We start from the raw sequence: 14,436 nt of genomic DNA, 5'->3' as shown, positions 1-14,436 counted from the left end.
CCCAGAATGGAAGAAAAAAAGAAAAAAAAAAAAGAAAAAAAAAAATAACTACGATAAAAATCGGATATCGAAGATAAAAATACTGTAAAATGAAATCGATATATAAACACTGCGTTTATCTTGTGCATCGATCGAAATTATAATAACAGAAAATGCGTCATTCGAAAATTATCTTCTCAGAAAACTCGGAGGAAAAACGAAGACAGGAAAGAGTTATCTATCTTATCGATTTCTTTGTAACGTGAAACGCATCGTGTATGAAGAACACGAGTAACTTAAGCTATAAATCAAAGCTATAAATATAAATAAATAAGAAGGAAATAGATTTTTCAAATGGATAAACACCGTATTTTATTGATCATCTCATTGAAAATAATACCTCGACAAATAATAATTCAATGATAATGATATCAAACTTAATATATATATATAATAATATCTCAACCCCCTACACATTTCTCGCGAAATTTCCCTAGAAAATTATAATATCTCCAAATGCAGAGAGATAGAGAGAGAAACGTAATCGATCGTAACATTCCATAAAGCACGTAACTCTTATTATGCATATACGTACATCGAGGGCCGAGTGTGTCAAGGCTGCACTCACAGTCGAAACGTGATCGCACAGGTAATACGTGGACGCACGTATATTTACGCGTGACGTTTCTCGAATCCAACGTATTTTCGCTGTCGGATATATATATATATATAGTGATCGAGGATACGAGAATTTCTGCGAGGATATATCGTTGGATCGTCACGGATGAGCGGAGGGACGAAAAAGGAGAAACAGGAAGTCTTGGCGGCGTTTTCGCGTCGGAACGGTTATTTCACGACGATGTAATTTCGCGTTTGTGGCGTTTTCTCTCTTGTCCCTCTTGAATGCCTTCCTAAACCGGTAAACAACGTAATCTTATTGGCCGACTTTCTGAAAACCGACGAAAATGGGTTTTCAGACTTTTGTATAGACACGTGTGCACCTCGTTTACCTTCCCTCCCTCCCCCTCTTTTCTTCCTTTTACGTTTTCTTACTTCCTTTTACGTTCTTATTTTTATCATCCTCGTGAATGATAACTTATCGATGATAATTTCGTTGTTTCTTTCGCGATAGAAAGTTATGTTATAAGATTATATAAATATATATAAAAACTTTTTTGAAATAAATAGATAAAAGTGATAGATCGAACCAAAACTTGTAACTTAAAACTTACGAAATTTTTAATCCGTTACAAAAAAGAAATCTTCTATTCTTCCCATACAACAAGTTCAATACTCGAAACGGAAGCAGGAACAAAGCAGCGAAACCGTCCACGTCGATTTTAATTATTCGATAATCGTAGCCACCGATAACGAATGCAGCATAACCCTTTAACGAACCGTTTCCTAATCAGACGTATCCCATTAGCACCGGTATCGGGTTCATCTATCAAATTATGGAACTATCCTGGCTCCATTATCCCCAAGGAACAATGCTGTACACCGGCCGGTTCAATCATAATCACAAGCGACGATCGCGTTTCTTTCTCCTCGATATTAATACCAACCCCCTAATTAAGACAAACAGACGAGGCCCTTATCTACGGTGTAATTATCGCCAACTCTGTTAAACCGGATGGGCGAACACGTGTAACACGTACTAGTACACGAAGTATGAAGATCGATCGGAAGGAGGCTGGAAGGAAGCATAGGGAGATTCTTCGATCGAAAGGACAAAGGGTAAATCGTCGAAAGTTGCAGTATTACTGTTGTACAGGATAAAACTATATCGAAAAGAGGTAGTGGCCCCCTTTTTTGAATTAAAAACTTTCCTCGTGAAGGATCTTTTTGACTCGAAAAAACGAAGCTAACTACCCTCCAATCGACACCGGTGTCGCCCTTTTATTCGCCTCCATTTTCCACACGGTTTTCCGCTCGATGGAGCATCCAGCCTCCGCATTGTTACTTGTGCATCGGCGTTAATCAAAGAGAAACGATTCTTGATCCATTGTTTGATCTAGGTGACTCGTACACGTTAGGATTTTTTCTTTTGCTTCGATCGCTGACACTTTGGGAGCATGGATTTTGTATAGGTTTTTATATATTACGAAACAAATTGGAAATTATCGGATCAATCTTTTTAATTCGTTTCTAAAATGTATTAAATATGTAGTTTTATGCAATTATGAGAATCTTTTGTGCTTGATGTCACACTATTACTTTTGTTAATAACATTCACATAAATATTCATTCAATTTCATCATTTCATAAAATAAAATGACATATTTTATTCTGCATAATTAATTCTGCAGAAACGTTTCTGAATGATTATGATTATTAACATTACGATCTTCTTTAAAAAAAGCAATGTTAATTAATTATTCAGATTAATAACAAGAAAAGGAAATTATGCCAAGTGATCCTATCCTATTAACAAATCGATCAGAAAGGTGATCCCTTGATCCTATCGAATTCCTTTCCCCTGTACGATTATAAATATGCAAATCTTCTGACTCGAAGTCTGCCACTCGGCGGACTCGGTCTTTCGGACGAATGGGCAACACCCAAAGGTGATTTCAAATGCATCGAAGATACGATTGTTTCGGGGCCCACTTTGCACGAACAATCTCGCGGTACGTGATTTCTCTGCCAACAGGTTCCGAGGTGAATCACTCGTGACTCACGCACGAATTCATCCGCGAACCGAATCCCCCTTGGAACGAGGATCGTGCCTACGAACGACAACTCGGGGAACAATGTTATCACGCATCCTTTCTTCAAATGCGGCCGATATCGATGCGTGAAACAAAGTCTAAGATAACATTCTTACTCTTATGAACTACTCCCGTTCAGTTCAAGTTTAAATATCTAAGGAATTATTGGCGATGGAATCTTTGAAATGATAAATTTCCGCAAGACTTGGAAATTTTTTATTATTTTTCGAAGAAGAGTAACCAAGTGACAAGGATCAATTGTGCAAATTGTATGTAAGTATATCTTCTTTATCAACATACGAAAGAAATGACAACGAAATTTTCAACACTTCTTTCAAAGCTTTGAAATGATTCGAATTTTCAATCACACATATATAAATTCGAAGCTATTTGAAGTGTTTCAAATCTCGTCAATTTGACAAATTATTTCAATCATAAACGTAGATATTTAAAAAAGAAAATTTTAATATCAACAAAAATTACGTTATAGAAACTGGCAATTTTTAATTTTGCTGTCCGAATATCGTATTACACAAGACTTGCAAATGATCTCTTGACGAATAAAGAGCATCACATTACGATAGGAAAATGCAAACAAGAAAGAGGAAAAAAATGGAATCACGTTATATCGAACAAACAGGAACAACATTAATCACGCGTATCTCGTGCTGCATACCCTTAAAAAGATGCATTAGCGTGTCCAAGCTAACCAACCCCTCCTCCTACAAGACTGACAAAGGGTGGTTACAAAATAAGAGTAACGGATGGAAAAGTGTTTCACGGTTGATTCGAAGAGATCAAGATCTCGAACGCCTTCTTCCCATAAGTTTAACTTGCGGACAATGGCGTGCGTAATTACGAGCAAGGATAAGGCGAAATGAAACGTTGTTGCTGTCACGACGAGTTTAAAGCGCTTTTAAGCCGAATAGAATAGGCGACGACCGGTGATCGTTACGCGTTTGCCAGAAGAACAAACTTTCGCCATTCGACGAGACCGGTTGTTGAAAAGGCGGCGAGTTTGCTCAATGCGCAATCGTTTCTTAGAAACTATTCCGTAACGCGTTAAAAACGGATCGATCACCGATGGTGGTCGGTTTTCTCGGTTCAAGGGAACCTTTGTTGTTCCCAAATTAATCCAAAAAAAATAAAATACCCCCCATTTTTGAAAAACCTCTCATTTCTAACTTCAAACTAATAAAATCCAAAAAGGAATATCAAACTTCGAATTTCGAATTATTTCAAATTAAAAAACTTTTCGTGTTATATATTATTTTAGTTACACGTATAATTTAATAGATAAGTCACGAAATTCTACATCAACCTTTCTTTTAAACTAACCAACATCCTACATATACCAATCTATCATTATCAATCACCTTATCCAAAAATTACAAGAAAATTTGAATCTATTATTTCGATACTAAACTTGTTTAATAGATATAGGCCTACATCCTCGAGTATATACTTATACATATGTATTTCGTACAAGTTATACTGTTCGAATAATAAACGATTAAGCAGGAACGGTGGGTCTTCGAATATCGAAGGCTCCACTGAATCGTATTCCACGTGTCCTTCGCGTAATTTTCGCGCGAACCGTTCTGCGGATTCCCTTTGCAGGACGCGGAGTCGGTAACGGGTACACGCAGTATGATGCACGGCGCAGTGTTCAGGGTAACGCGCAATAACTTACTCGGTTATGGCCCTTAACTCTATCCCATCGCGGCATGGAAATAGTTGGATTAATGAGATTTCGTTGGAACCGCTTCCAACACGCGAGATTATTAACGGGCTAAACAACAGTGTGTTGGCGATTTCTCGGATTCCACGATGAAGATATTCTTCTTCTGGAGACGGAGAGAGAGAGAGAGAATGATTTTAATCGTTCTGCTATTTGAGAAGCCGGGTGATAAACACTAATGCCGAAATATTGAAGGAATATTTATGAAACTAGAGTTAAATTATATTTAATTCTTGCAAAGATAGAGTTTAAGGGATCTTTTAAGATTGTGAAATTAGTGAAAGTGAAAATTAGATTTATTTTTAATTGATTCGTTATTTTCCATCGAATTTTCTCTATCAGAAAAAAGGAAAGAGAACATCTGTCAAGTTATTCAAGAGGGAACCAATGTCCCTCCTTTACCAAAAAAAAGGAGGAAACTTTTCTTTGGGACGTATCATCGTCTGTTCCATCTGGATTTGTCATTTCCAATCGAGGAATTTTCGAAACGTTTACGAAGAGAAGAAAACGTTTGAAACGAAATTAGACGGAGTTCGATGGAAAAATGAGCAATGAGACTCGATCAATTAAGAATTAACGGAGAAATAAGAAACTCGGCTGTGTTTCTCTCCTGGTCGAGGAAGAGAAAGAGAAAGAAAGAGAGAGAAGAAAGGGAGGGAGAAGGAAGAGAGAGAAATCCGCTTTCTGCAATTAATCGCATCAAGGACGACTTTCCCAGGCTTGAAGAGATGTCGAGGGAAAATTCATCGAATCGAGTCGAATCGAGCCGTTGGAGAGGCACAATGGCCGGGTTGATATCTTTAATTGAAATGCTTTAATTAGAAGGTTCCAGGAGGGAATGAAAAAAAAGAGCTGGGAGGTTAAACTGGAGAAAGAAAAATTGGGAAATTGGAGAGAATCGAAGAAGTTTGTTGTCACTTAACACTATCGATTCTTTATTTTAACAGAAACAGGAATAAAAAAAGTGGATTCTCAAAAGATTCGCGCAATGTAGTGTAATTTTATAATGAAATTGGAAGAGTAAAGGAAAATGTTTTATTCTCATTCAGTGAGTATAAATTGTATAGGTGAAATCAAGTTGGTAATGTACAAATGCAAATTTGTAGAGATGAATCTCTCTACATAACTTTCGAAATGCTTGTTTCATGTTACAATTATTAAGTTCAGTTTTGTTATATTAACAAGTACAATTTAATTAAGACGAATTTACGTAATATATATATTTTTAATGAGAATATATATACTTATATAAGCTAATAAAAGAGTAATATAAAATTAAAATAAATTATAACAAAATGATAAATTTTTTGTAGTTGTTCTCTTGAAAAATTTATATTTTTATTAATGAAAACTTCTATTATTTGTAATTATATTATTTTATTTTAAAAAAAACTAAAATACGAGAAGAAAATATTTGTTTAAAAAAAAAATATATATATATATATATATTCTCTACGAAGAAATCCATTGTGATTCTAATAACCTAAATGTATGGTTTAATTAAATGTATATTATTTAAAAAAAAACGAACATTGATATATTATATCATAAACAAGAATAATATAAAAAAAAAAAAGACTTATTTTTTCCACAATAATTATTAAAACACGTAATTTTTTTCAATAAAAGTAGAAATGGAAAATTGAAAAAACACCAGCGAAGAATATTTATATTTCAAATATCAAAGCTTCTCCTTCCCATCATTGCCTACGAAATCTCTCAGTGGGTCGACGTTCACCGATCCAACGAACAAGCCGCTCTGTATTCTCATCCGATATTTTTCCCGCTTTCTATTCCCTTTTTCGGGAGAGCCCCACTTTCAGATCGGTCGTGATAATCGGCCTCTTTCGTATGCAAAGACCCAGCCGTGATACTGTTATTGTTCCTAAATGAACGTTCGGCCACAGAATACAGGAGGGATTCAATCTTTTCGAGGAAGAAAGAGCGAAAGATCGGTGAATATAGAAAATTTAAACAAACTATTTAAAAGAAGCTGATAGCTTTTATTTTATACGTGAATTTAGCAAAGAGAATAAAAGAATAAAACGATAAATTTTGAAAAAGTACAAAAAGGGAATTATATAAACAACGAAAAAGAAATTCGATTCACGTTAACAGTAGATTATTAATCAGATCTAGTCTATTTTAATTTCACTATATTTCATCATAGTTACTTTTTATTTTGCCTATTCTAATTATTGATAAATGAAATTAATTTGTTTTAATTTGTTGATAAGAATTTTGTTGTATATTACGTTATTATAAAATCAACAAAAAACAAAAAGTAATTGTAATTCATAACATTTCTTCTACTATTTATTTTAAGCAAAACAATATTTAAAAGTCAAATTAATAATCGGAATACATGGAGCCATTATTAAGATCCTAAATGTATCTTATGAAATAGTGAGAAAAAAATACGGCTACTATATTGTAGCCGGTATTTTTTTATGTTTGAAGAAACTGGTAGTCGCCCATGACTGACCATAAAGAAAAAAAATGGAAAAATTCAAAGGAGATGCAACGAAAATCGACCTGGACCGAAACAGCGGGAAGCTCTGACAGCCACGAGGTGGCTGCTTCCAAATTAGCATTTCAATTTGTCCGCGCAGGTGTTTCACAGACAGCAGTCGCGACAACGACACAACTACGATCAACGAGTCGAGTCGAGTCGTCAGCCGGTGAACACCTGACATTTTCGATGCAAAGCCTCCGTGGAATACACCGAGTAACATTTACATAGTCATCCATACCGTCACGTCTTATCTTAGCCTCTCTAAACCGATAAATGAACGTTATTTTCCGGGTCGAAAGTATGAATCGATCACCAAGACGAAGTTACAGGATCGATTGAACCATATATCTTTGTAAAAGTGAACGATATACAAACATGGATAAAGTAAATGATTCATTTGTGTACAGAATATTGTGTCAACTTGAAGATATTTTTCAATTTCTTTTTGTATTAATATTTATTTATTAATTATTTTCCTAGATTTATTTTTTCTAAACGGAAAGAAACAAAATGATACAAAAAAAATTAATGAAAATGTGCAAATTATTTATATATTTATGTTTTGAGAACAACTATTGTGATAATTATAATTTATGTAAATAAATAAAGACCTAAGTTTCGTTTTAAAAATTTCTTTTAAAAAACGCAATAATTTAATTACTTTTTGTTTTTTGTTTAATTTTTAAAAATTTAATTAGTTGTAACTGGTTTTTTTCCTAACAGTTTTCAAATATTTACGTATGGTAGATAGTGATCGAACCTAACCTCAATCTAATTAGCTTATATTATAACTATTATAACATAATGTTATAAGTATTATAATATGGCTATCTGTTAATTTATCGATACCACAACATATACATAGTTCAAAAGCAAATGACAGACTTAATCTCATGATTTAACGAGATTTTGCATCGTGCTTGATTTTTGGGTCGAGCGAATTTCGAAACAATCGCATTAATCATTTGTCAGAACCCGTTTCTTTTACGAGATCGAAAACAATGAATACAAATCCGCTCGAAATACGGCACGTTATTATCGTTATGCCCGCATTGAAGAAGCTAGGAAATTTGGGATTGCATTATTATAATATTATTTATGACCCGGCAACAAAAAAAGTATGGAAAACGCGTGTCGAGATGTTAAAGGATGATGCAAATATCAATGCCAACTATTATCCTACGTACACGATGTTCTTAGTCAATGATCTGTCTTATTTATGTATAAAACGCAAGAGACATTGCATTTAACAATAAAGAGAATAACGATTTAAAATGATACTCGTCTAACGAATAGGTTAGGTATTATAACATGACTCCTTTGATGACGACACGCATTATGAGATGAGATTTTTCCTATTTTTGAACTCAAGGAATATATATATTGTGTGAAAAATGCATTTTCTTCGCTCAAAATTTAATATAGATAAAGATTTCAAAGAAAATGTATCGTAACAGATCGTTCAAAGGTATATATATATATCGTTTCATTGTGAATAGAAATGATCGATCTTTTATAGAAAAAAGTAATACATATCATATCGTTAAGAACCTAAAAGACGCAATATATAATAAGATATAGTTTTTTCTTAAAATTTTCTTACCTTAACGTGCGTTGTGTAGTCTTCATTTCTGGCTGTTTCTTTGCGAATTCTTTAAAGAGACCTTTAGCGTTGATCCATCGATTTGTTTCGAAGTTCAAGCACACGAATAACGACTATAAGTGAAATAAAAACGAAACAAAATACACAAACTCAGACACGCACACGTGGAAAAAAAAAAGAACACTGGTTTGAATTGCTTGCTTTGTGTTTGCTTTCAACTTTTATGATCTCGACCCGATTAACCACTCCATCGTGTTATTTTTCACGTGAATCAAGTTATATACGAAATAATCGCGATTAAATTCACTGGTCACCGATCAGTAACGTAATTATGACTGTAACGAGTAGAAAACGTAATAAGAACACAAATTTGCCCACTTAAACGAATCTTTTAGAATTCAACAATGGCGATTCAATGTCTTCCACTAATCGAAAATGCGATACTGGCTTTCGATTCCAAATTATCGAGATCGTACAATCGATTATCGATAGCTAAAAAGAAGTCAAATAGTACGATTGTTTCCATAGAGTGCGCGGCAGTAAAAGATATAAATTAGATTAGTGGGTCTCGTAACTGAGATACTTGAAGGTTAGGACGAATCCAGAGAGAAGCACATAACCTTTCTTTCACTAACCTTATAATCCTGCAACTTTGATGATCTTGATATCCACGACAAATTCTTTGAAACCTTTGAAATAATCAATTCTTTCGGTTATTGTACTTTTCCAAAGTACATTTTGATCTCTTATACGTTCCAACAACGATTGGCATGATGATTGTCGTTTCACGCGAGTCTATTCGCTCGCACGTGTCGCCGATTTTAATAATTATTGACAGCCGATTTTTTTCTCTCGTAAAATTATCTTTGGTATTCTCCAAAAATTGATATCAAACGATATAAAGGCCATATATTTTAACGTAAACATCACGTTTACATAAAAAGGATGAGAAATATATCTTATTACAAACGTTTCAACTTTATACACTAAGATCTTTTAAACTCTTCTCCTTGAATGAATCACGAGTCGTATTCGGAACATAGACACTCAAACCTAAGTAAACGTTACACTAAAAAATTGTATTTAAAATTTTCGAATACATTCGCAAATAAAACCGTGTCACTTAACAAATGACCGATGTCTTCTCCTACGACTAGTTTATATAATAAACATGGAGGGCGTCTCAGTTTCGCGGGAAAACAATTAGAAGCTCACTATATCAAAACGCGAGCACGGGAAATCTTGCAGCTATTTCGAACAGGTTGACACAGAAGACATCAGTTTGGAAAGCCAAAAAACTTGGAATCACACGGCAGGTGCAAGAAGGTGCCGGTGTAGAGGAGAAGCAAGCGACCTCCTCTCTTTGCCCAGGTCCCAACCGAGAGGTCCACCGTACGAGGACTGGTTTCACGAGACTCCCCGTGCTCGACCGGCCAGACTACTTCGGACACGACAGAGGGAGAGGGAAATACACAGAAAGAGTGTGTTCGACGGAAAGGCGGGAGGAGGCGGGAGGCGAGGAGCGTGTAGAGAGCGGACTCGTGGAGTGTGGGTCCCGTTCTTCGGAGAGAGGCTTACTCCACCGAGCGCGAGGAAGTACTGTTACTTAGACAGAACCTTCAGGGCTCGCAACACGCTGCAAAACGCGAGGTAAAGATCAGGACGCGGTGCATACAATTTTATCGAACCATTTGCCATTTGAAAAATCCGCTAGAATCGAGATTCGATTGTTCTGATTCTCTTTTTCTCGCGAGCTATCTCTTTTGTGCGAAGTTAACGTCGAGATAGAGTAACTCTCGAAAAATATCGATCGATATACAGTTGGAAATCGATTCACTCTTATCTTTCTCGACAATAATATACGTCTAAAGATACGTTGGAGACACGGTATGTTATTCTAACGTTTTTGTTTAGTAGAATTATGGACACAACCGGTATTTGTTTATATTTCCACAGCTATAAATTTACCTCAAGGCTTTGTTTTGAAACTAGCGATTGAATGATTCCAGAATCTAATCGACAAATGCGCAGATGAAAATTCGAACGATCTTCCATGGAAACCGTATTGCGTTTTACGAATAGAATATTCACAGGTCACGCGAAGCCACAATTGCTACGATACACATTTCAATACGATATATCGTGAAGAACGTGTACGCGTGCGTGGACATGCAGCAACGAATCGCGTGTCCTCCTTCACCTTCTGTTTACACGCGAAATTTCGGCAAGACGTGCTTCGCGTAGCTATTTTTAACACCAGAATCCTGCACGTTCCAATTAAAATTCATGTCGTACACGATGCAACGATGCTTTCAAATCCCTCCTTTCCCCCCGCGTTTTTTTAATTTCCCGTCAAAATCGAAAAGAAATTACAAAATATACGTTCACCGCTCGGTAGTCGCGGCTCGACTGGACGACTGGTCGACTCCACGCTATTACCCCGCCGTACTCACACCCGTATCAAGCGAAGTGGAGCCCTTCCGTGCTACCACTATCCAAGGTGCACCTATTGCCACGTACCTGCACGTGCTCGCGTATAACTCTTGCACTCGTGTGTGTGTATCATATGCAACGCGTACGTGTCGTTAGTGCATACGAATACTCGTACAGCCAGGTGTAACCGGTTTCACCGATTTTTTCCCGAAAAGCATTCGCGACCGTTTGTAAAATTGTTTGCCCTTTGTCGTTTCTTGGTATTCTCGTAAACTCGTGGAGACCATATTTTAACGCATTTCTCAAGCAATTTCGATTAAATGGGATCGTTTTTAAACGTTTAAATATCTAAGATTAATAATTATCGATAAAGTATAAATGAGATTGTAAGATAAAATTTAAGGAAATAATATTTTGATGATATTTTTTATTTTTTTTCTTTTAGTTTTTTAATTATTGATTGAATGGCAGATAATTATGTGGAGAAAAGTTATTTGTTGTTTAATCTGTTTTGCGTAACAGGAATGCATTTTTCAAAATTCCAAACGTATAATCGTCATGCACTGGATAATGTAAGGTGACACCAAGGTAGTCCGCTACCTTGATGGAATAAATACGCGTCTAACATCCTCGTAATCAAGCTCCATCAAACGAAGCCTTCTATTCTGTCAATGTGAATTTTATGTCTAATGAAATTTAACTTTCTAACAATCTGTGAAAAAAAATAAAAAAGATTGTAAAAAATATTATCCGCAAGACTTATTCCACAGTCATCAGACATTGTCATTTCACTTTCCACAAGATTTTTTTCTCGCGGCATTTCAATTAATCACATCACGAATTGAATGACTTCGTACCGAGAATGTTAATTATATAGAATTATACGATTCACCGAGTTGATTGAATCAATAATCTAACTTTCCCTACTGTTCCGTTGTTTTTATTTATAGTTCAATGAGCGCCATTCTACATTTCGTATATGTGATAAATTTTTTTTCCAGAATGGAATAACATAGACACACGTTTCATTTATTTCGAACGATAATTAACGATGGTAAAGTTGCAAAACAATTTCATCTCTGTTATATTACTATTATGTTTCCGTTGAGAGCTCGAGTAATTTATGATCCACATTTACATACAACATTCATAAATAAAATGAAGGTGCAAAAGAGGAAAAAAAAAAAAAAAAAAAGAAAAAACACTTGATTTGTGTTAATCCGATAAGATAGAATAATGAAATTGCATTTAAACGCTATAAATTTCTGTCGAGCCCTACGCGTTGCATGATCCTTTGAAGGTGCAATATCAATGCGACGAAGCCTAGGGAGGCAATCTTTTGAATCGCCGCTTAATAAATTGAGTCATTAGGAGCACGAGACAGCATACATAGCGAAAGTAATCCTTAATGTTGAACAGGAATAACCGCGCTGTAACTTTTAACAATAAAACCAAACCCCCAACATATCTTTGCGCCATGTAACATGATGTACGAGGTATATGCATAGCATAAGAGATACGTTTCTTCTATAAACTTGATTCTATAGGGATTGTGTAAAAAGATAATATTTTTTAACATTATGTAAAAGATTACAACTTGTAAGCTCAGCATGTTAGTCTTTTATATTCATTACTCTTTATTAACAATTTATATTCATTTGCTTATTGATTACTGATTTTATTTGTAAGATGAAAGAGAAGGAATGTTTATGTGAAAAGTAAATAACTAGTTTTTTACTCGAAAAAAAACAGGTATATCAGTTGCTTAATGAATATAGTTACAGATGAGATACAGAAGAGATGTAATTTAATATATTTTTTTGTTCCATGCCTTGGGTGCACTACGGATTCCTTTACCACTTTAACATCATTCTCAATGTTATTCAAAATAAGATTGCAACATTAATATTTGTAATTTTGTATTAAAATTTAGTTAAAATTACAATTAAGTTTTAATACAAAATCACAAATAAGAAATACAAACATTCTGTTATAAAACAGAATATTGTATGAAGCATTATATTTTATACATGAATATATTTAAACTATTGTGAAAAATAAGATAATTAAAATGATAATTCCATATTATGTACATTTTTATTAAGTGAGGATTAAAAATAAACTTTTTGTAATAATTTTATAATTATTTTAACAAAAAAGAATTATTTTTCATTCTATCAAATTTTTATATATAATTTATTTTAGAATCAATACCTCTAGTTGATTACAATCTGATATTAATTCATTGATAAGTCTATTAAAAATTAACGTATTATATACTATATTTTTAAAGATAAAATTATATTTTATTATTATATTATTATGTTTAAATTTTTCTTTAAATTTAACGTTTTATAAAATAATATTTACAATATATATAATATTTAAATATTATATATTTAATTATTTATATATGAAGTGTATAAATTAAAGAATTAAATAGAATAAGAAGTAAAATATAATGAAATATACATAATATCAGGATCAAATGTATTTTGAACTATAAAATTAAAACTATAAAAATAATTTGTGAGCTAATATTTTGTTTAAAATCTTATATTAAAATAGTACAATATTAAATGTTACCTTATATTCAATAATAATTAGTGTTTAAACAATTAACTTCATGTTTTAGAAATGTGTTACAAGATTACAAAAAGTGAAAAAAATAAATTTGACAAACAAATCTTTGATAGCATTTTTCAATAAAATGGTTTGAAATTTCTCCTTATTCCTTTTGTTGTCGAGTTTTCGTTTCTTTAAATTCCATTGTCGAAATAATCTCGTTGAAAAAAAAATAGGCACTATGTATAAGGTTATAATATTTTGTATGAAACTGTCATCCTAAAAATACATTGTAAAATTGAGAATATATATCTATATTTCTTACAATTCTTTTTTATAACTAAAAAAATTTTATAACTAAAATATATTGTAGTTTTGAAAGAGAAATAATGAAAATATATTCAATTGACATCCAATACCTCATTTGTGGTTAGGCGCCAAGAATAAATATAGACAAGAAGAATAAATAATAAAAGAAGATAGATATATGGTAAAAATTAGGAAACTAGCGCCATCTCTTGAATACTTCAAATAACACAAATATAGACAAAAAAAAGAAGCAATAAAACAAGGATAAAATACTAGATAAAAAAATAAATAGGCTAAATACTGATCGATGGCGCCATCTCTTTACTCAAGATAAAGTTGATATAAACAAGGAAAGCAAATAATTAAACAAAAATAGAAAATATACTGAATACTTAATGGTGGCGCCATCTCTCGATTTATTTTATAAATATAATTCTATCAATACTTAACGGTGGCGCCATCTCTCGATTTATTTTATAAATATAATTCTATCAATACTTAACGGTGGCGCCATCTCTTTACTCAGGATAAAGTAAATATAGACAAGGAAAGCAAATAATTAAACAAAAATAGAAAATAG

General features: G+C 33.4%; 1 protein-coding gene across 3 annotated transcripts in view; it reads right to left on the bottom strand.

The window, feature by feature from the left end:
• The window catches only part of LOC102676218, a 127,418-nt gene extending 116,451 nt beyond the window's left edge, over window positions 1–10,967 (bottom strand). The window contains exons 1-3 of one of the 3 annotated variants that reach the window (XM_031508543.1): window positions 10,750–10,967; window positions 9,185–9,618; window positions 8,550–9,041 (exon numbers count right to left, since the gene is read on the bottom strand). In XM_031508543.1, the coding sequence (XP_031364403.1) occupies window positions 8,550–8,575 (26 nt within the window). In that variant the 5' untranslated portion in view covers window positions 8,576–9,041; window positions 9,185–9,618; window positions 10,750–10,967. Of the gene's footprint in view, window positions 1–8,549; window positions 9,042–9,184 lie in introns of all 3 variants that reach the window. The other 2 variants (XM_031508542.1, XM_006611552.2) reach the window with 2 other exon arrangements.
• Between the last annotated feature and the right edge of the window lie 3,469 nt (window positions 10,968–14,436).

The sequence above is a fragment of the Apis dorsata genome, unplaced genomic scaffold, assembly GCF_000469605.1.
Source record: "Apis dorsata unplaced genomic scaffold, Apis dorsata 1.3 scaffold_89, whole genome shotgun sequence".
In the NCBI taxonomy this organism is placed as follows: Eukaryota; Metazoa; Arthropoda; class Insecta; order Hymenoptera; family Apidae; genus Apis; species Apis dorsata.
This window is presented reverse-complemented; position numbering and strand designations above follow the sequence as displayed.